This window comes from Syngnathus scovelli, chromosome 4 (assembly GCF_024217435.2).
Source record: "Syngnathus scovelli strain Florida chromosome 4, RoL_Ssco_1.2, whole genome shotgun sequence".
NCBI classification, from domain to species: Eukaryota; Metazoa; Chordata; class Actinopteri; order Syngnathiformes; family Syngnathidae; genus Syngnathus; species Syngnathus scovelli.
The window spans coordinates 19,985,072-20,006,267 of record NC_090850.1 but is presented as its reverse complement, the minus strand read 5'-3'; the positions used below and the strand labels follow the sequence as shown (position 1 = coordinate 20,006,267).

Here is a 21,196-nt window from a genome sequence, read left to right as displayed (position 1 = left end):
GGCTTATTTTGTGTTGTTAAAACTATCGGACGAGTCGTATTTTAGTGTATTCATTGTCTACTTTCTTGTTTTTCTCGGTCTCCATCCACTGCAAGCCGCTATTTGTAAAGCAAGGGAGAGCCCAGAAGGTGAGCAGCATGATTTTAGTGAACATTTGAGGCACTTTTTTGGAACGGAGTAAGGGAGATTGCTAGTGGTGTGAACATGTGCACGGATCCCCCGCCGCCCCCGCCCCCCCTTCACTGTTCCCCATATAAAATACACAATAATAAAGCCGTCTTTTGTTTCAGGCGACAGCTTTGTAGTTAATGCCTGTTTGGCTCGGAAGGGACTGGACGACTGGCTGGTGAAGCAGGATTGTCATCTAAAGACCAAGTGCGCGTTGACCACCCGGGTGAGTCTACCGAGGGTCCCCCTAAGTTAGTCCACCCCAGCCTCTCTTTCTCACCCTGCCTGCATGAACGCTTCTTTTTCGCAAAGTTATTTCTTTTTTAACCTTTACCGGACATAAATGAGGGCTGCATATGGTCCACGAGGTATATCACCCAAAATATTCAAATTCATGACGATTTAAATGATCGAATAAGAGAAGAAAAATATGGTACAACGATAACAACAGATGGGAAAACTCGTGAAAATGTTAAATACCTGCTTTTGAACAGCATTGCATTATACTTTTAAATAAGAGCTTAAAAAGATCAGAAATGACTCTTGGTATTACGCGGTGCACCACAACCACAATAGAAAATATTTATACAATTATTATTAATACATTTAATATACATAAATGCATACATAACACAATTTAATATTTCAATATAACACATTTTATATTGAATTAAAATATAACAAATATATTTTAAGAAATCACTCTACAAAAATTGCTTTATCAATGTATTAAATTACATTATAGTCACACATTTAAATACAATGACATGCAATATGATACATGATTTGTCCAGATCTTTGTCTAAATTCAATCAAGTCTTCATTAACCCTTAATTTCCTTCGCCCTTGATTGCCTCACCCCTTGATTGCCTCACTCCTTTCAACTTGAAGTGTCGTGGGAATAGGTGAAGTAGCATTTTGGCTAACCGCGCTCACAAACAATCATCTGTGTAAATGTGCCATAATGTCTGAGATCATCAATCACAAGCGACAACATTTTGGATCCAGCTCTGAGATCGGATCTTATTTGTTGTTTCATGATGACAATGGGAATTTCAACACTTGTTTGGTCTCTGAGGGAGAATGAAATGTTGGTTTTCAGCCCAGTTGATGTTTCTTTTTTTTTTTTAAAAAGGCAACAATAGATCAAGCATGATGGGCTGACAGCCCGGTGATGTGAGGATGGTAGAAGCCGAGGAATGTTGGTCAGGCTCCGCAATGTTTTTGTCTTTTGGTATTGCCGTCGACACACACAGTGTTGTTGTTGTTGTCGTCAAGTGAAGGGGGAAATCCTTTGGAATTGCTTCAGAGGCGTTTTAAGCCTCTTTGGTTGGCGGTGTCGTCCTCAAACGGGGAAAATCGGTGGTCGTTGTGAAGGAAAACCAGAATAGGGTTCAACCACCACCCACGCTTGTCTATCTACTGAATGCAGCTTGCGAGAGCGGCTTTATTTTTTGCCTATGAGAAGGAATCCAAACCTTCTGAGACACGCCACGGTTTGGAAAGGTCACAATAGTTGCTTTTAAAAATTAGCCCCCGCGATAGGAGCGTTTATTGATGTGCCGGCGAGAAGACAAACTAATCCGTTGAGTCTAAAGTCCTTTGAGGTGTTTGGTTATGCTTGTTTTTCAACGTTGCGTCGTTATCGGCGTTGTTGACACTGTCATTAAGAACGTTGTATTGTTAAAAAATGTGAACGTTCCCAAACACTCTGGAAAAAAATGATCATTGTTGATGCAGATCTTTTTTTTTTTGGGACTCACCGCCAGCTATGATGGTGCGCCAGTGACTGAGTGCTATTGGCAGGTGGGTCTTGACATATGACATTGGGGTCATGTGATACCCCGTGTCCAGGCTGTCGTGGACCCCGGGAAGCGTCCCCATAAATATCACGTTGTGCCTTAAGCATGTCCTGGTGTAGTCATTGAACATTTTACAACAGCACTGCCCTCATTTCAGTTGTTTGTGTGCCGCTTAGTTTTGATGAATTTCATATTACCCCAAAAAAAGGGGACGTCTTTAAAACCCCCCCCCCCCCCATTTTCCACCTCCCAACTGGTGCTCCCTCCTGCCCTCGTAGACTCCATCTGTTTGCTACGTTTACCCGGTGGCCTTGTGTTGCCGGATGAAACGAGACGCCGTATGAAAGGGGGCCCTCGCGGGGGAGCTGTTCCCTATTGACAGTCAAGGCTCCACGTTGCTATTATCATCTTCCCGTATTTTAAAACCGCGTTTCCGCCAAGCGTCGACGCTCGGTACAGTTCCGACCCGTTCCCTCAGCCTCCGAGCGCGATAAAAGACAGGATGTGATTGGCCGTTGTGTTTTTGAGAGCTGGATGCTGAAAGTACCTTTCACACGCGGGCGGGCGGCCGGCCGGGCGGGCGGGCTCCTCTTCTTTTTGTGCGCTTTTGTGACCCTCGCCCCGCCACCCTTCTTCCACCACCGCCGGCTGGCCTCTTGTGTGACGTACGGCCGACTCCCAGCAGGCTTTCCCCCTTCTGTGATCCCATGGGACGAGAGCCTGTTGTTTGCTCTTTGAAGTGGCTGCAAGGAGGGGGCGGCGGGCGCAATTTTGAAGGCACATTCTAAAGGAAAGAAAAGCTTCAGGCTTTTGGGGAGGAGTCAGGAGGGGGTTGAGGGGTAGCACCTGGCTGGAGTGGGGGGCCATGTGATTTTTTAAAGAAGTGTTCCCATGAGAGGATGAGTGGAAAGGTTGCCCGGGGCGATGTGGTGGTCACTTTAATGCCACAGTTGGTGTCGCACGGTGGGAAAATAACTTTTGGAGAGTATTCCCTGGAATGATTGATTTGAAGGAATAAAAAATGCAAGTTCTTATCTCAGTTTGAACTAAAGTGGTTCGACGACTGACACTTGCGGTACTCCACACGTCATGGCCGTTCAATCGGATTCAAAACGATGCGATATGTTAATATATGCATGTTCTTTTTTTTTTTCCTGTGTGGAGTCGGATATCCGGATATACTCTAGAGATCAAAGTCTGCTTTGTGGAATGTGCGTGGAATCTCCGGGGATTAGCTGCTAAGGGATTGTGCTTTGCCCCCTCGCCCACATCTGCATTTGGCAATGTGGGCAGCGGTTAAGTAATCTTCACTCACTAGACCTTCTTGACCGCTTCTTGGTGTCTTAGTTTGGGGAAGGTGGCAAACTCAAGGTGAGCGGCATTCCGCGAATGCGCCGAATGCTCCTCTGAGTCTCGTGTTGTTCTCGTGGTGCACGTTTTAATCACCCACTTAAAAGGCAGCACTCGAGTGGGTGTTTAAGTGTTTAAACCCTGAATAATTCTCCCGTGTTTGTTTATCGCATTCTCTCCCCTACCCCTCCACCTTCCCTTGCGGATTAGTCTCTGGCCCGTAATGTAAATGCTGAATAATTTCACTCGAGCGCTATAAAGTGGCTCTCAAATAGGACAAGATCTGTGTCGTAACAATAAAGTCATGTGATTTTGAATTTTCTCATTTTCTCATCCTAGTTAGTGCTTAGCTTGTTTATCTCTCAGGTTTAATTAGCACTATTATACTACTCGTGGTCATTATTAGCATCATTGTCACCCGCATTATTGGATTTTTTTTTTAAGTCAAACAATTTTGTCACTATGCTGGCAGAGAGAAAAAAAAGCAGCATAATTGGGATGCGGGCGGCTCCACGCACGCATTCCAAGTTCCGTAAGCTCAGCTGGAGTGTTTACGTGTGAGAGAGTGCCGGTAACAGAGGCCAAAAGGCTACCCGAGGTAGATGGAGTCAAGGAAGCGGGCGAAGGTAAACATTCAGGGGAGCATTGTGGCGGCGCTTCCAAAGGGTCTCCTCTGCTCTTCCTGTGCCGCCATGTCTGGAGGAATGTGTTTTGGGAGGCGGGAAAAGACAAACAGACCATCTTCTCCTCCAGTGTTTATGCTCCATGGGTGCCCAGGGAGGACCCTCAGCCTGTGTGTGCACTTGAAGACCTTTGAATTTACCTCCTCCTACTCAACGTTGAGAAGGACCCCCAAGTTGCCATGTTCTATCCTGATATAGCAAAACTCTTGATGGGACATCAACAGAACACACATGAGTTCATAGCGATTGTTGATCCAAACAATATCGTAAACAATCGGCGGATGCATCGTGGTCTCCTTGTTTTCGGAATGCTCAATTTTTTTTGCACTGGTCACTTGTTGCCAGGCGGAATTTGAGGGCCAACTGGGAGACAGATGTGATTCTGGTCCTAGTTAATTTTACGGTTGGATCGTGACTCTCTGACACATAATGTATTTGGAAAAAAAAAAAAAACAAGCTCAGAATCATTTTGCGGCAGTTGTGTCTATAGTCACGTTATACGCAGTATAGTTAGCGCTAAAGTTAGCACGTAATTGCACCCTATATTACACAATATGCTACAGAACCCATAATTGAAATGACTCAAAGACAACTACAAGAATATGAAAACAGCAGCCATTTTCCCTAAAGCAGCATAAAGCACACGACAATACATTGTAGTGCAAAGTTAGCCAGCTAGCTAGAATGGGAAAAAACATACACCAATATATTCAAATAACGGGAATGGGTCCTGGCATGGTTCCTTTTTTTTGTTTTTTTCCCGTAGTTGCTACCTAGCGCATTTTCAAAGTTCATGTTCGGAACTCGTAAAACTGTGTGTGATTTAATGACACGTTGCAACTTTCAGTCATGCGTCGTGCTCCAAGTTCATTATAGACAAGCCATTAATTCCAGGCCGACTATGAATAGAAACGCGCCACTCGCAAATGGCCGCGCTCGCGTACACTACTTCCAGTGTCTATTTCGAACGCCGGCATTTACTCGCCTAGCTCGGGCTGTCTTTGTAATTAGAGATTTTAGGCGCACCGTTAAAAGGTCAGATGTCAGGGATGTTTATAGAGGTGGCGGCTGGCACGACTGTCTTGGACACAGTAGGGGGAAAAAAAGACTCTGGCCAAGTTGGCTCTGATTTGTTGAACATGAACACTTGAGAGGTTTACAAGGTGTGGGAAATATGAGTTAAGATAAGATGAGTTGGTTGTAAATCATAGTTAGCGTTTAACACGTTGAATCGTATCAGATCGCATAGGCATCGGTAGGCATCTGGATTCTGTTATATATTTACAGAGGAATTTCATTTATTGAAAGATTTGATATTTCCTCAGTTTTAGACGGTTATATAAGACTTTTTCAAAGATACAAAGAGTGTGTGATAAATTAGTATGTTGTTTGATTGTTAGTGATATATGGCACATTGGGATACAAATTTGAGATACCAAGAACTCTGTAGGAACCTGAAGACCACTTCAGGTTAGCGTTTGAGGGAACAATTTGTGAATTGTTGAATTTTTTTTGACTCCTCAACATGGCACCGTTAGTTTCAATAAGGGATTTATGAAATTTCAAGTCCATTTCGAGGAGTGAAAAAAATACAACTGGTTCATGAAGCAAATATGAAGCTTCGTTCCCCCTCCCCCTTTGCTTTAAATGAGGATAAGCAGCTGCAATTTGGCTCATAGCATATGTAGTATTTTTAACTGTTTACAATTTCACTGTAGTTTAGTTTCACGTTTGCACTTTGTGTTTATGCTGCAACATAATTGACGCGTATCAAGGACATCGGATTTTTATTGACATGTCGAAGAGACCCGATTCCGACCTGGTGTTATCTGATACCAGGAGCGAAGGTCTTTGCAGGTGTAACTCATGCCAAATCTGCACAATCAAGTAAAGTCTTAACAGTTCATTAATTATTATGCACATCCTAAATGCAAAACCGTGACACTCAAGGAACAAAAAAAAAACGATTTTAGAGGAGCCTCCTGTCCCGTGAGGAATAAGCGAGCGTTAAAAGAGGAAATCCTTTGACTTTGACACAGCCAAGTGTTTCCTTTCATCCGTCTGGTGCGCTGAAAGGTTGAAGTACCTGTCACTTCCTCTGCGCCCTTAAGGTAAGACTTCCTCATCGCACCACTCAAGTCTGGCGTCAGACGAAGAACTAATTGTGAGAGCCCTCCAGACCCGTCTAAGCGTGCTCTGCCGCACTTAAAGATCAGCGAGGCTGCCACAGAGTCGTCTGGGCTCTTCTAATCCGTCCTGCTTTCCATTAGCGAGTGTGACACGTGTAAGCGTGGCGCCTCGCAGCAGGACAGTTCCAGAGATGACTCATTTCCTTTTGAGGACACCCGACGAAATCCAAACAAGATCCAAACAAGCTTGTGGAAATGAGACGTGTCGTTTCACCCTCGCCGGCTTTTCTTTTCGTCATTCTTTTGGAAGTCGATTTTACTGTGAATATTCAGAGGGCAGCAATTTTATAATTTGTCACTTTTGGCAGGCTTGGAGCACCTGTAGTTCGGGGCCAAGCGACAGGCTGTCGCCTCGCTAGCCCACACCCTTAGCTTAGCGTGTCATGCAGAATCACAGTTTGCTGCCTTAACGGGTTGCCACTGAGAGAAAAAAACAATTCTGAGGGACCTTTCTCAAAGTTTATGTCCCGTCTATCCCAGAAGGATGCCCTTTTAAAAAAAATCTCAATTGGTAACATACACATTTTGGGCTGTGATTTAAAAAATCTATCAAAAATATAAATAAAATAGTATAAAATATCTAACAAAATATTTTAAAAAAACAATTCAGCTAATTAAGTCAACTAAAATAATATAAAATTATAAATAAAAAATAAAATAATATGAATTATATAACACAATATTAAAAAAATTATTTAGCTAATTAAGTTAACTAAAATAATATAAAATAATAAATAAATAAATGAATGAACGAACGAACGAACGAATAAACAAATAAATAAATAAATAAATAAATAAAAATCAGCTAATTAAGTCAAGAATTCATTGAAAAAAAATCTTAAAAATTTCAACTCTAAGCATCAATTCTGTTGAGCGCATCCGCCTCTTTACTATTGATGCAGACGTTTTTATGGCAATGAGAGGTGCTTCTGTCTTGCGCATGAACTGAAGGTTGCGGTTCATCTAAATTTGCTGCAGGGGCAATCATGCGGTTCAACTCTTGATCTTGACGTATCGTATCAACCCGCTCCTCCCCTGTGCTGTGGTAGCGCTTTGATAAACAGTGTGATAAATGTTAATTGCAGCGCCTGTATGTTTTTCAAGCGCTAATAACGACGCCTACCTTGAGCTAACAGGTGGGGTTCGCAACCCCCAGGGGATGACTGCCTTGTAAAAGAAAGAGTATAAAAGCTTATCTTTGCAGGTGTAAAAGTTTTCTAAACGGGTCGTTAAAATGTCGGCCAACTTCACACAAGAAACACTAAAAAGGGGGGAGTGAACGGCACATTGAGATCGGCATGTTTGCAAGACACTCAAATGAGGCTCGTAAAGATCCCCTATTAGTACATGTAGAAAAAAAGTTGTTTGAGTTTTGGGTTGGAACAAATTTTTGGCATTTTAAGATACGGGCAATTAGCGTATAAACCTGTTTAGTGGGGCGTCAAACTTTTTACTGTATAAGAACATAATGTAAACACAAACGTGCTAAACCCCAAGCGTGACTTCAAATGTCTCCTCTGTGGGTGGTTCTGTGTCGAAAAACTTGCCAACCGACCCGCGTCGCGATGGTAACCCTTCTGGCACGTCCAGCCTCCGGTGTCGCTCAGCGTGCGCCGCGCTTTAATCACAGCGCAGCTTCCTCAGAACTGCCCGCCCGGATGCCAACGGACGGTGACTCCGTGGCTATAATTTGCTCCCCGGGGGCACAGGAAGAGAGGCGGGTGTGCCGTGACAGAAAGGATGTCAAGCGTGGGGCCTCAAAGTTTGTTCCAGAAGAAGGTGTCTGTCTCGAATTGGCAAAATGGCGGACGGGACTTGGAAGCACCAAAACAGTGATCCCTCGCTACTTCGCGTTTCGTTTATCGCGGCTTCACTACATCACAATTTTCCAAATTAAAAAAAAACATTTAAAAGTCAAAATAAAACTTCTAAATTGAGGAAACATGTGTCTAACCTTTAGGACAATGTAGTATTGCTCCAAATGTTCGTTTACATTCTTTTAGAAGTCCTTTTCGCGTGTTAGCACGCAGCATCTTTCCGCTAACTCGTTAGCCTGCCCAGTACTTCTTGTTGATGACCGTACTTCGTGGATTTCACTTATCGCGGGTGTTTTTTGGAACCAATTATCCGCAATAAACGAGGGATTACTGTACGTCAAAGCCAAAAAGCTAAATGGACTTGGAGTGTTAGCGCAGGTTAGGTTAGCTCCACCAGGCTAATGACTCAAAAAAAATGACTCAACTCCAAAGACTTCCTTATCAAGTACATTAAAAAAAACTTCCTCTTGGCACTGCCTTCCTGCATATCTCTGCTTTGTATCAACTTTGACATCTCGCTAGTATCCCCGCTGTTTCCCGAAACCGGTTCAACGTACCGTAATAAGCGTCAGTAACAGATTCATCTTTCGGACCGTGGAGCAACACGGAGACATTTATTTGCCATAACGATCAGTCTTCCCTCCCTCCCACCCTCTCCCTCCCTCCACGCACGGCTTGCATCAGCTTTGCTTTGCAACGTGTTTATCTGAGATCGTTATTTCATGTGCGGAAAACGGATCTCCTTTGAAGGCGGCCGAGTCGGACTGCTGTGGCTCATATCAACACCCTCAATCTTGGCTTCATCTCAGGAGCACTCTGGGGGTGGGAAAGCAAAAGACCCTGCGGTGTTTAATGACGGTGGTTTGTTTTTGTTTTCGGGATGTAAATTGGGAGGATGGGCGCAGTTTCGGGTTCTTGGCCTTTTGAAATCGCTTCAACTTACACTCGGTGGAAAAAAGCAAAGGTATTTCCTCTGGAAGGGTTTTTTTTTGTAAAGTAACACTACACCGTGACGTTAATTAGCAGTTTTGGCATCGAGGTTTTACAGCTGGATAAGCGCTTTGTCGAGAATCGGAACGCCGCACAGCTGTTCTTTTCGTTAGACTATTCACAAATTGAATAATTGACTTTTATTTTCAGTAGAATCTAATCAAATCATGATCTGGTTGTCATTCTCTGGGAACCAGGAATCATCTTGCTAATAGGACAACAGTTCAACCTTGGCTGTGCTCTGCGTTCGACTGAGTGACAATCTATCATTGTGGTTCCCCTCATTATTTTGGCATTGTGACCCACACACACACACAAGAAGTACTTCTGAAGGCGTTTCCGTGCTCCGGTTGAGGGGCCGAGTCGGAAGCATCCAGTCGCGGCCTTAATGAGATTTTTTCCGCGTTTTGATAGAGCGCCAGTAGCCGCCGTCGCCGCAGTTCCAGAGGCCCGCTTCAACCGGGGCCCTGGCCCTCGATCAGGGGGAGCTGTCGACGGCCGCATAAATTGTCAGCTTGTGTGGCGGCTCACCGAGGCAGAAAGCTCGCAGACCAAAGAGGCCTTGTGGGACTTTCCCACAATCACATAGAAGTACATAGTAGGTATAATTTAACGTAGCCTTTTTTTTTTCTTTCAAACACAAGGGGGAAAAAAAAGCCAGTAAGTCCATGTCAGCAGTGCCAAAGTTAGTAAGGTGCCAGAAGCCACTTTTTGGTGGCCAAAGCCTTTTAAAATTTTCTAACTACTCTGTAAAAACAAAAAGAAAAATCATAATGAAGTACCAAGGGATGCTAAATACGCAAGAACAGAAGTGAACTGAACATAATTAAGGCCGATTTAAAAAGTTTTTCGTGGGCCAACCAAATCCTAATTTTGGTGGGGCTTTCCCAGACTGAAAAACTTACTGAATCATTGAAAGTTTAAATATCCTTCCAAACATTGTCATGATTGTATGTGTTTTTTTTTAACATTTCAGAACTTGGGATTTCACATAAGAGAAAATGGACGTGCTTGTTCCAGTTTAAAATGATGAAAAGGCTTGTGATATATTTTTCATTTTAACACAGTCCAGAACAATTCCAGCGGTCACCTCTAGTATACTTAATAAAATGGTTTCCATCCATCATCACAGACAGCAACCAATTAGCACATTCCAGCATCTCCTGTTTCTCATGCTGTTGGCTTTCCCTGCAATAATTTTGCACCATTCATCATCAACAAAAAAAAAGAAAAAAAAAATCCAAGAGACTCGATCTTAGTGTTTATGGATTAGAGGAATTAGTGTGATGGAGTCGTTTTGTCTTTGAAACAAAAAGGAATGAAAGCCAGTTACAAATTATTTCATCAAGTTTAAAACAAAACAGGAAAACAAACAGTTGGAGGTTGTTTTTTTTTCGTTTTTAATTTAATCCATGTCTGGGACAAATTATGTTAGATAGATCAATAATATATCTGTCTGATGTCTTAGTAAATTTTGACATCTCATGTGTATCTAATCGACCAAATCCTTAAAAATAATTGTCGCACATAATTCAGAACAACTTTGATCTACATTTTCATCCATGAAATATGTAGCCAAAAAAATGTTCAATATTTACTGCTGACATAAAACTGTTGTCCTGACTAAAAAGACTGAGCTGTTTGAAAACACCCCTCAAATAGTTGTGTTAGCGTTCCCCCTCGCTGTGCCGTCGCTTGGGCCCGACTGCCAGTCTTTGTGGCCCTGCAATTATCCTTCCCGTGCTGATGTAAAACTTTGTTTGCGTATGGACATCTGACTGCCCGCGGTTAGATGTCGGCTTGCCACTCTGTGTCGGAATGCCACGCTGTGGATTTGCACTGTTTGTTTTTTATGTGCCAGAAATGAAAGACTCGCTGATATACGGGCATGACTCAATGTTCTTTTGCTCTCTCAGGACTCCATAAATGAAGCTCAGCAGATTGGTGATGAGCACTACCGCTTAGAAGGTAAGATATCAAGCAACTCTTTTTTTTAATGCCATATATTGTGCTGGCATCCTCCAAGGTCTCCACCCCCATCACTCTCTAAACCCCAGCAATGTGCTGATGAGGTCCCCTTTACTCCCCCCCGTCCCTTCCCCCAATGCAAAGATTGCCCCCTAGTGTGACATGATCCTCGGATTTGGAAGCCTCTCCTTCTCTGTTCAAAGTGGGACTCGCACGAGAGCTGCCGACACCCACACGGAATGCAGAAAGGTGATGGAAATGGGAAAATTGGCAAAATTTGCACGCGTTCAGGCGCTCTTATCCTTTCTCCAAGGATCCTGTTGATTTTAAAGTAGCTCAGTCTGTTTGAACAAAAGTCTGTTTTAAAAAAAACATTAATCTAATTCAAGTCTCAAAAGCAAAATATATTAGTCTCAAAGCCATTTCTTCTTAAAAGCTTGTTTTCTCCGCTTTTTGGTCAGAAACGAGGGTTTTTGGGTGAAACCATCCTAAGTTCTACTACTGATTGCCAAAGAACAGATAAAGCTAGAATTTTTTTTTCTTTCTGCTGAGGGGTAAAAAACTCTCATTTAGCAGGTAGTGTGCTTCTAATAATAATTATAATAATGCATAATCTCATTTGAAAAGTAACCCGAGATGTTTTTTTGCTTACATGTGCGCAGGCTAGCAATTAGGCTGCTAAGAAAAACCCCTTCAAAAAAAAAAAAAGAGTAGGATTAAGTCCCTTGATCACCAGATGAAGAAAATGTGACTTCTCCTGGCCACAAAGGCAGAGTCATCCTACTGATCCCCACGCATTTAGCCTTGGAAGAAGGACAGGAGGCAGCAGATATGCGTAATACAGCAGCCAAGCTGGATGAGCTCGAGCATGGCAGCGTTCCCAACCTGCGAGACTCGGATTGCCCTCGCCGTGCCCCTCGGAGCCAATCCCACGGCGGCTTCCTGGCGTATAGACTTCTAAAAGGGCGGGTGGGGAGGGGGGTCAGTGATCCTGCATTACTGTTTCTCCTCCCGGCGTTTCATTAGCTATCTCGCCGCCATATTGAGCCTGCCGCCGAACAGATTTGCCCCCTCACACACGATCAAACAGCGGGAGCCCCTCCTCTCTCAATATCCAGAAAAAAAAGTTCCCCGGGATGTCGCCTTTCATTTCCGGCTTCCTCCCAACGAGGAGGGGATGATCAGACGCTTCGGCTTTGATCCGCTTTCGGATGGCGCGGGAAGAAAGTGGGCCGTCGTGTTGTGTCTGCTGCCCCGGCTGGCGCGCAAACAAACAGTGTTTCCGATTTGACTCGGCTTAATTAATTAGTGATTCTGTTTTTATTCCACGGGCCGGACTGATCCTCTTCCAGAAGGTTGGAGGATGGGGGACTTCAAAGTGAGGATGGGAGGAGAGGCGAAAAAGAGAGGGAGAAGGGGGTGTGGTCTGTAGAGGTCGGAAAACTCAACTCGAAAATACTTAAGTAGAAGGACAGAAGATACCTGGGTAAGAAAATACGAGTTGAAGAAAATGCACACAAAATAGTTTGCTGGTAATATGTTCAGTGCTCGTACTGAGAGAAAAAAAAAAAGCAATCACAGTTTTGCGAAATTCTTATGGGATAATCAGGACTAAAATAGCAAAGTATAAAAAAATTCTTCTTACTCGAGTTTGTTTTTTTCCCCCCCAGATGAGAATTTTTGAATAGCAGAGGTTTGTGGTTTTAAGGCTGGCACAAGACACAGCTTTTATTTATAGTCTATGTGCTCGTAGTTTGAACTCATGTACAACTGCACAGCCTTGTACTGAGTGCTGTTCCTAATATTTTGCTCAGCCAAAACAGTCAGGAGACAGGAACTCAAATGGACTAAAAAGTGTTGTCCTGGTGTAGTTAAAAAAAAAAAAAAAAAAAAACACTGGCCCAAAAGGCTCTATAGAATTTTTTCTTCACTGGTTTTATGGTCCTGTAAATGAAATACCAATAAAAACGTAAAAATATCAAATAAAAAACGCCTCTCTTCTGTTAATTTGCCGCTGCTACTAAATTCCCCCCAAAACTTTGAATGCCCCCGAATAATGCAAACAAATGTATGCACGAGTCTTATTTACAATCTATTTAACGTTCTAGGAAGGTCTTCCTTGATGTCAGGAGCTATTTTGCTCACAGCTATATAACTATGTAACGACCATATTACTTTTGTGTAATTACAGCTGTTTGGCTATAATCCAAGGGCCAACCTATCCTCAGGTCAGGGCGGCGCCCACCATTTGAGGCTGACAATTTTATTTTATGTGTTTGCAGTGGCCCTGCCCCCGGAGAAGACATCCGGCGGCTGCTGCTCGGATGACAAGACCATGCTGCAGCGCGATGGCAAGCAGCTCCAGTTTGAAGTAAGTTTGTCCACACTGAACACGATCTTTATTAACTACCGTATTTTCCCGAGTATAAGTCGCACCAGCCATAAAATGCACAATAAAGCGGAATAAAACATATATGAGTTGCATTTTTGGGGGAAATTTATTTGACAATATAATTTCACATATATGTCGCTCCTGAGTATAAGTCTAAAAAAAACCTGACTTATAGTCCGGAAAATACGGTAAGTGGAAACTAGGCCAGACAAAGACACTAACGTACTGTCCCGTGTCATCTCAGGAGCTGGAGTGCGCCGTGTCCATGGAGGAGGACAACCGACAGGAGTGGACGTTCACCCTCTACGACTTTGACAACAACGGGAAAGTTACCCGAGAGGTAAATTATCGCAAGCCTTTGATCGATGAATGAACAAGTCAATGACACACATCTGCCAGGACATCCCCGCCCATATGAACATCTGGAATTTTCTTTTATTAATCAAGCCACAGTCCTTAAAGTCATCATATTTCCCGAATTAAACATCAAAGAATGAGCGCATACCTCAAAACGAAATTTCAGAGGGAACGAGACGACGACACCAAAATAATGGCGAAAAAATCAAATAAAATCAAACAGTCTGATTGTGAGCCGCCGCCGCCGTGCTCAAACGAAAATTCTACCGTCAAAAAAGCCTCTTTTTAGTCTTTCCCTTCCTGCCAGCCAAGGCGTGCTCGGTGCCAGTCGAGATCCAAGAGAACACCCGGAAAGTTCCGTGTCAGTGCGTATGTGGAGCCGTTGCCGGCGGCCGCTCGACTCACGAGACGGCAGCCGCTTTCTTCTCCAGCTCCTTTTCATGCTGTCACGCCACAGAAGATGTTTTTTCCTCCTTGGTGTCTGCACCTGAAACCGAAGTGTGTATCCGTTCCCGCATATTGAGCTTTCTTTTGTTGTTAGAGGGAGGGATAATCTGACAAATTCTCAGCAGTTTACAATGGAGCCCCGTTTGGCAGATTGTACAGCGGAATCTTGATTTAACAGGAACAGGAACTCACGCTTTAAGAAATTATGCTTATATTTTATTTGGAATAACCTAAAATCAGAATGTTGTGTAGATGAATATGAGACGTCTTTGTGACCTTCAGGATATCACAAGCCTCCTGCACACCATCTACGAGGTGGTGGACGCCTCCGTCAACCATTCTCCCAGCAGCAGTAAGACCTTGCGGGTCAAGCTGTCGGTAGCGCCGGACTCCAGCCAGAGATGGAGGACTTGCACGCAGGGCGGCGCAGGTACGACAAATCAAGTAGTTCACCAGAAATGAAGGAGTATAAAATTGTAAAAAAAAAAAGCTGTCAAAAACTTCACCTTTCTCTATGACGACTCATGAGGCGGAAAAGTAGCACAAAAATATACACCCTTGTATTGTTACCCGCCGCCGTCCTGTTTTTAACACACCTCGAGGGAAATCCGACATCGCCCGTTCGCCTTTATGCTAATTTCAGCCTGCGTCAGATCTGCCGTCTTTATTGTTAAACTCTTTCTCAAGTCTCTTCTAACTCTGTTCTTCCCATCTTTAATTGAGAAGATGCTGGGAGTTGAACATTGAATAAATGAAGCGTTGTTGTTTTTTTTTTTTTTTCCCCCTTCTTGTTTTTCTTCTTCTCGCTCCTCTGTAGATCTTCAAAGTAAAAATCCAGAAATAAAGGTTGCTTTCTTCTTGCGCGACTGTTGTTGTTGCGTGTGTGTGTGTGTGTGTGTGTGTGTGTATGCGCTGTTCTCATTGATAATAGCCTTCTGTCCCCCGCCCTTCTCGACACACAGATGCATCCCACCCAAGGGAGAGAAACGACAAGTGCGCCGAAGACCCCAAGAGTGCAGATAAAAAAAGTCGAGCGCTGATAAGGTAAATCAGAACTTTTTACTCTCGGTTCCACTTTTTTTTTTTTTGCTTCTGCTCAAATTACGAAGTGTTTTACCTTGCTCTAAATGAGAGGTGCTTAAATGGCAGGCGCCACCACAGCGACCAGCACAGCCACACCCAGCCGGGCTGCCAGCGCCATTGCGTGGATGAGAACCTGGAGCGACGGAACCACTACTTGGACCTGGCCGGCATCGAGAACTACACGTCCCGATTTGGAGCCGGTGAGTGGACGTGCTCTGGAGATACTAGTTCAATCGGTACAGTGGTAGGAACCGAGCCCTTTGGTTGTTAATGCGGGTCGTGGAAAAAAAAACCTCAGTTTTTTATTTTATTTTTTTAAATTACAAGTTCTTTATGTTACCAAAATCTTAAAATTGACTAGAAGGGGCTTTGGAGTCACTGACGTTTCCAAAAAATCAAAATCTTGTTTTGAAATATATGAAGCAAACTTCTGCGCCGTGTGAAAAAGTTGTTGTAATGACAAAGGGGAGGAGAAAAGAAAAAGAACATGACGCCTCAAATAACAATCTTGTATTTGTCTCAAAGCGACTGCAGAGCAACCCAAGGCAGAACCCCAGACCCGCTCGTCCAATCAGACGCGCTCTCGATCCCACGAGCCAGAAAACGGCCACTCCCACCATCCGCCGCCTCACCACCATCGGCGTTTGCAAGCCGTCACGGACGCCGGCCCTCCCGAGGGTCTCCACCCCGCTCGGACACGAGTCCAAGAAGCCGGCAAAGCCGCCGTCCGCTCCCCCAAGACCCACAGCCGCACTCCCCCAGCTCAACTCAGCGGGCGGGTGATGCGGAACAGGGGTCTCCCGGCCCCTCCGGCCCTCCCCAGCCAGACCCCCCCTCACCAGTCGGCCGCCCCTTACCGCAAGCACAAGCAGCGCTCCAAGGAGCAGCAGGCGTGCCGGGCGCTCGGCACCCTGCTGGGGGCCGGGACGGAGAAGGAGCAGGTCAGGGACCTGCCCGGGGTTCTGCTCTATGAGGGCCGGCTGGGGCAGGTGGTCCAGCGTCACGAGCACCACCACCACCATGAACACCACCACCACTACCACCACTTCTACCAGTCCTGAACCACTTTGAGAGCCTCTTTGAGATTCTTCTGACATAGGAAGTGGGTGAGCTGCAATTAGCGAACCACCACTACCATGAACTCCACCACTGCCACCCTCTCATCTACAAGGCCCGATCTCCTGTCCTGCTTTGGGACCCTCCCCGGTAAACCATTGTCAACACATCCACCCTACTTTGGGACCCTTTAGGAGTCACCAGCCACTCCTGAATGTCTGCCCATTTATGGACTTCCTGGACGCAAAAACTCTGAACGGCCACCCCACATTTTTTGATACACAGGTGGACCCACTAGAGTGCCGCCGCCACTACCACTACTTGTCATGAAAAGCTGATAGAAGATAAATCAGTGTTATGGACAGCTTGGAGGATTCAGGACTACTTGAAGATCAGAGTTGGACCCATCATCCATAGTATCCCTTTTTACACGGTTCTGGTGCCGTTACTGGTTTGGTACAACCCACCAGAACCTTTCCGGACCACTAAACAACGAGGCCGAAGTTGGACTAAAATGGAAAGATGAACACTTATGAAGGAAGCGGCGTGCGTGTGTGCGTGTTATGACACTGTGTCTGTCCAAAAAAAAAAAAAAAAAACATTCTGTGGCCGTGCAAGTATTTAAAGTGGAAAATGAAGAAGCCAATTTGAGTATCCCTTAATGTTGGAAGGAAGATGTTGAGGAAAAAGAAAAAAGAAAAAATCCCGAATCTGCTGCTACCTCTAATTTAATCCTAATTTTCACTTTTTTCATGTATTTTTTCACTCTGCAGTAGCGTTCCTTACATTGACTAACTGACTGTATATAAGGTACATATATATTATATATATATTATGAATTTTATAAGCTTTATTGATAATGTGACAACTTTGTATCAATGCTTTAAAACTGTTTGGGTTTTTTTTTTTTTTTTGCTTCCACTTTTTTACAACTGTGCAAAGCCTCTTTTTGTATTACAGTGACTATCTTTATCGGCTTCGACCTTGCATGCCCATCTCGTTACAGTTTTGTACCAAATAATCACTTTTTTTTTTTTTCTTTCCATGACCAAATGACTTACAATCCCAACTCCTCCTTTTTGATCCTATTATTATATTTAATTTATAAAGCAGACAGAGCCATTTAATTCCCATAACTGAAGTCATGCTGGACGAATTTAGAAACGTTGATAGTGAATCAGGCAATTGTTAACGACGGCTCACCCCGTTTAAAGGCATCCGTGCTCAAGATGAGATAATAATAATAATCAAACAATCCTTTGAAGCCGCCATCGACACGTGACTTGCACGTGATTCGTTCAAAGACAAAGCTCGCGATCAATCACGTTTGAGCTCAGACGAGCGATCCGCTTTAGGCGCCGTGACCAATGACGTCGAGCGAAAGCCCATCTCACATGTGCTTTCATTTTTTTCCAGATGCCTATTGTTATTGTTTCGGGTTTAATTGCGTGAGTACAAAACGTCTCGTTTTTTTTGCATCCCTTCACAATTCGGGTTTTTCTTCATTGGTTTGGCCACTTTCTATTGCAAGCTCGCTTTTCTGTATATCTCAACCCTCCCTCGTCCGCCCAACGCCATGGAGCGTTTCACCATGTGCTCTGCGCCAACAACAGTTTGTTTGTGTTGTTGCTCTCCCAGCTGTCTCCATTCCTCGGGTGTCTTCATTCCTTAGGCTGGGGGGGGGGTCACACTATCCACAGCCCACCCTGGGTGCAGGCAGGCGCCACAAATGCGCAACACTGCGGAGTGACCACATGGTGTGCAACTCTTCTCATAGCAGTTAAGTCTTTACATCAATTGACATTTTCCATATTTGGTGTAAATGATTCGGTTCAGGAATGCTACGCTACACGCTCCTCTTAGCTGCAGGCCGTCCTAAAGCGGAGGGAGGCACCACCGTTCCCAGAAAAAGGGGGCGAGGCTTTACAGCTGGGTTCCATACGTTGACCTCCTCCACCCAGTTTTTTTGTCGTCGCGTACGTCATCATCGCTTAGAAATGGTCACAACGTGGTCTGATTGGTCGTCGCTCTTGAGGAATTTAGGGTGAGGCCATCAGTCACGCACCAAAACCAGGCAGCAACTTATTTTAGAAAAGTGCATCCTCACTTTGTTACCCGACAACACATTTTACGAGTTGGTTCTGTGTTTAAGTATCTGTTGAGAGTTGGGATAAGTTGTTTCTTAAAGTCTTTTGGTCTTGTTTTGTTTTTTGGGGGACTCCTGTTATTTCAGTCCACTTTCCTCCTTGCTAATCAGCCACTTTCTCCCATTTTAAAGGGGAAGTCAAGTGATTCTTTTTTTTTTTAAACATCACCATATCCCATAAGAGCTCAGCTTGCAAACGTCACATGACCAAACCCAGAAAACTGGTTACCGTGTTTGGTTGTTACCTGAGCCCTTTCGTATAGTGATGTCATTTTCAAGTAACAAAATGGCCGCCACCTGAGATGGCTAAAAACAGGTGGATTTATTGTCTACTTAATTCATATTCTGGCAGCACTGGGACTTCTAGGGACAAGCAGTATAGAAGATGGATGAATGGATAATTCAAATTCCACACATGTAATACTCATCAGACCAGTGGGGGCGCTTGACTTCTCATTTAAAAGAAGGACCTTTTCTCAACTCTTTTATACCATGACTTTTGTTTAGCATCTCTAACTCATGTAGCTAACTTTATTTATTGAACAGCGTATCTGTGCCGAGGGGGTGCTTTAGAGTTTTAGGGGACACCTACCTGTTTATTAAAGTATCAACCTGTTATTAATAATTCTGCCCATGTTGTTTTCTGTTTGCAATATAATATGCAATATATTTATCCACATTTGTTAAGATTTATGAATTAAGGGTTATTCACGGTGGTCCCTATTTTATTTGGATCCTCGTCAATTTCAAGTTCTTGCTGTGCACATGTGACACCCTCTACTGCCCTCTAGGGTCCAAATGCAACCCCCCCCCCCCCTCTCAAAAGAGACAATGAATCTCATTGTCGCAAACTTTCTTCCCCTTGCATTTGGTTTCAGGCAAATGCTTTCATGTGCTCACATCTAAAAGAATAAGGAAAAAGAATGTCCTTTTAATTGTCAACCTAGGGGGAAATTGACTCACTCGTTTTTGTGTGTCTGTGTGTAAGATTTGCTTTGTGTAATCACATATGATGGATGCCATAGTCCAGTTGGGGACTTGATGTCTTGCTCAAGGACGGTCCTGAATTCCATATCTGGGGGCCGACTTGTCAGTAACAGTGTTGAAGCCAAGATACCTCCGAGCATGACCTCATGCTCATTGTCAAAATGGTGCCCCTGTGGTGACATCACGACAGGGATAAAATTCAAGACGAAATTCAGATCCCGCTCTAAGTGTGGTTGGTAATGTGAAAATCCCCTGTGGATTTACAGCGTCTAAAGCTGTTGTGGTTCCAAATGTGTGAGCACAGCTGCTCAGAACTCGCTGCTTTCATGTCGCGTCTTATCTCCGGCCTGGGCCACCGCAGAGCGCCCGGCTCCGGGCCATAAGATTGGTCTCCCCCACCTCAACAAAGATGACAAAATATGGAGATTTTTAAAGCAAGACCAAACCGTTTCACAGTTTTTTTTTCCTACAGCCATGATACATTTGTTAGCCGTTAAACTGCTAAGAAATGAGATAGGTTACACAACTTCCTCTTTTGTGGCAGATTTATGCTCATTTGTAAGCATGTTTAAAGTGACGAGAGGATCTCTGGAGCATGTCAATCTTGACATTTTTCGATTTCACAGGCCTGACTTGAGCCTCACTCAAGTACATTCAAAATATGTAGTCCAAAGTGAAGCAACACCATGCTGTTAGTTTTTTTTATAGTAGAGGTTGAGGTACAAAAATATAATAATAATACAAAAATATAATAATATACATACAATACACACAATTAATATACAATATAATATACATACAATATAATAATACAAATTGAACTCTATCTAGGCCCTTCAACGAGGCTTTCAGTAAGTAAGCGATTTGACTCCTTTGGTTCATCATTAGCTGATTAATTCGCCGGGTCAGTCAGTTAGTTTGCTTGCAGGCTAGTCAATTAGCTAACTAGCTAGTCGGTCAGTTAGCTAGCTACTATCATTCTGGTAAGGTCGTTTTGTCAAATGCCGTTGACTTAAATGTGTACATGTCTATGAGAGTATGTCTCAGTCGTTGCAGCTTTGATGTGTGAATTGAACTCAGCGGGGTGCAAAATTCACTTCAAAAAAAGCACACAGTCAAGATGCTAAAATGTTAGCAGCGCAGGAGCAATGCTAATGTACATCTGTTCCACTCAATCTATGGCCTTTGAACACTTTTTTTTTTTTTCCGCGCCGGATAATAAGCGGAGCCTTCTTCTTCCCCCCCCAATCCTTCCGACTTCAAAGCCGATGTGCCACGGATAATGCAAATGATGGCAATTCGCCGCTTACTCAAGAGCGGGAAACCAAAGCTCTGTGTGGTGGTAGTGATGGTGGTGAGGTGGGGTTAATGCTAATTGGCAAGGGCTTGCCTTTTATGTGTGTCTAGATGGGGCAAGAAATAAAAACACTTAAGACTGTTGTCGGGTGAGTTCAATTAACTACTAGTGTAAGGTGTTAAAATCAATGGTGCTTTGTGTACTCAACTGCAGATGAGGTGAGGCGAGCAGGTATGTATTTATTTTTACATTTAATATTAAAGGAGACATTATGCATTTTTTTCCCCCTCAAAAACGTGTTAGCTCACATTTTTAGTTTTATTGATTTGTTTTGGAGAAATCAGTTAACAAGAAGAACAAGTCAACATTAGTCTTGGTTGCTTTGAGTCCCGCTCTGCCCCAATTTCGAATGGTGTTCCACAGGGTTCAATTTTGGGGCCCCTGCTGTTTTAAAACAAAGATGG

At 43.8% G+C, this 21,196-nt stretch overlaps 1 protein-coding gene across 3 annotated transcripts in view; it reads left to right on the top strand.

Moving 5' to 3' along the window:
* Positions 1–19,073, top strand: part of nkd1 (NKD inhibitor of WNT signaling pathway 1) — a 35,415-nt gene extending 16,342 nt beyond the window's left edge. For all 3 annotated transcript variants that reach the window (XM_068650535.1, XM_068650536.1, XM_049718830.2), the window contains 9 exons: positions 96–128; positions 291–394; positions 10,916–10,967; positions 13,250–13,338; positions 13,604–13,699; positions 14,446–14,593; positions 15,126–15,207; positions 15,313–15,446; positions 15,772–19,073. In XM_068650535.1, coding sequence (XP_068506636.1) covers positions 96–128; positions 291–394; positions 10,916–10,967; positions 13,250–13,338; positions 13,604–13,699; positions 14,446–14,593; positions 15,126–15,207; positions 15,313–15,446; positions 15,772–16,307 — 1,274 coding nt within the window. In that variant the 3' untranslated portion in view covers positions 16,308–19,073. The remainder of the gene's footprint in view (positions 1–95; positions 129–290; positions 395–10,915; positions 10,968–13,249; positions 13,339–13,603; positions 13,700–14,445; positions 14,594–15,125; positions 15,208–15,312; positions 15,447–15,771) is intronic.
* Positions 19,074–21,196: the final 2,123 nt, after the last annotated feature.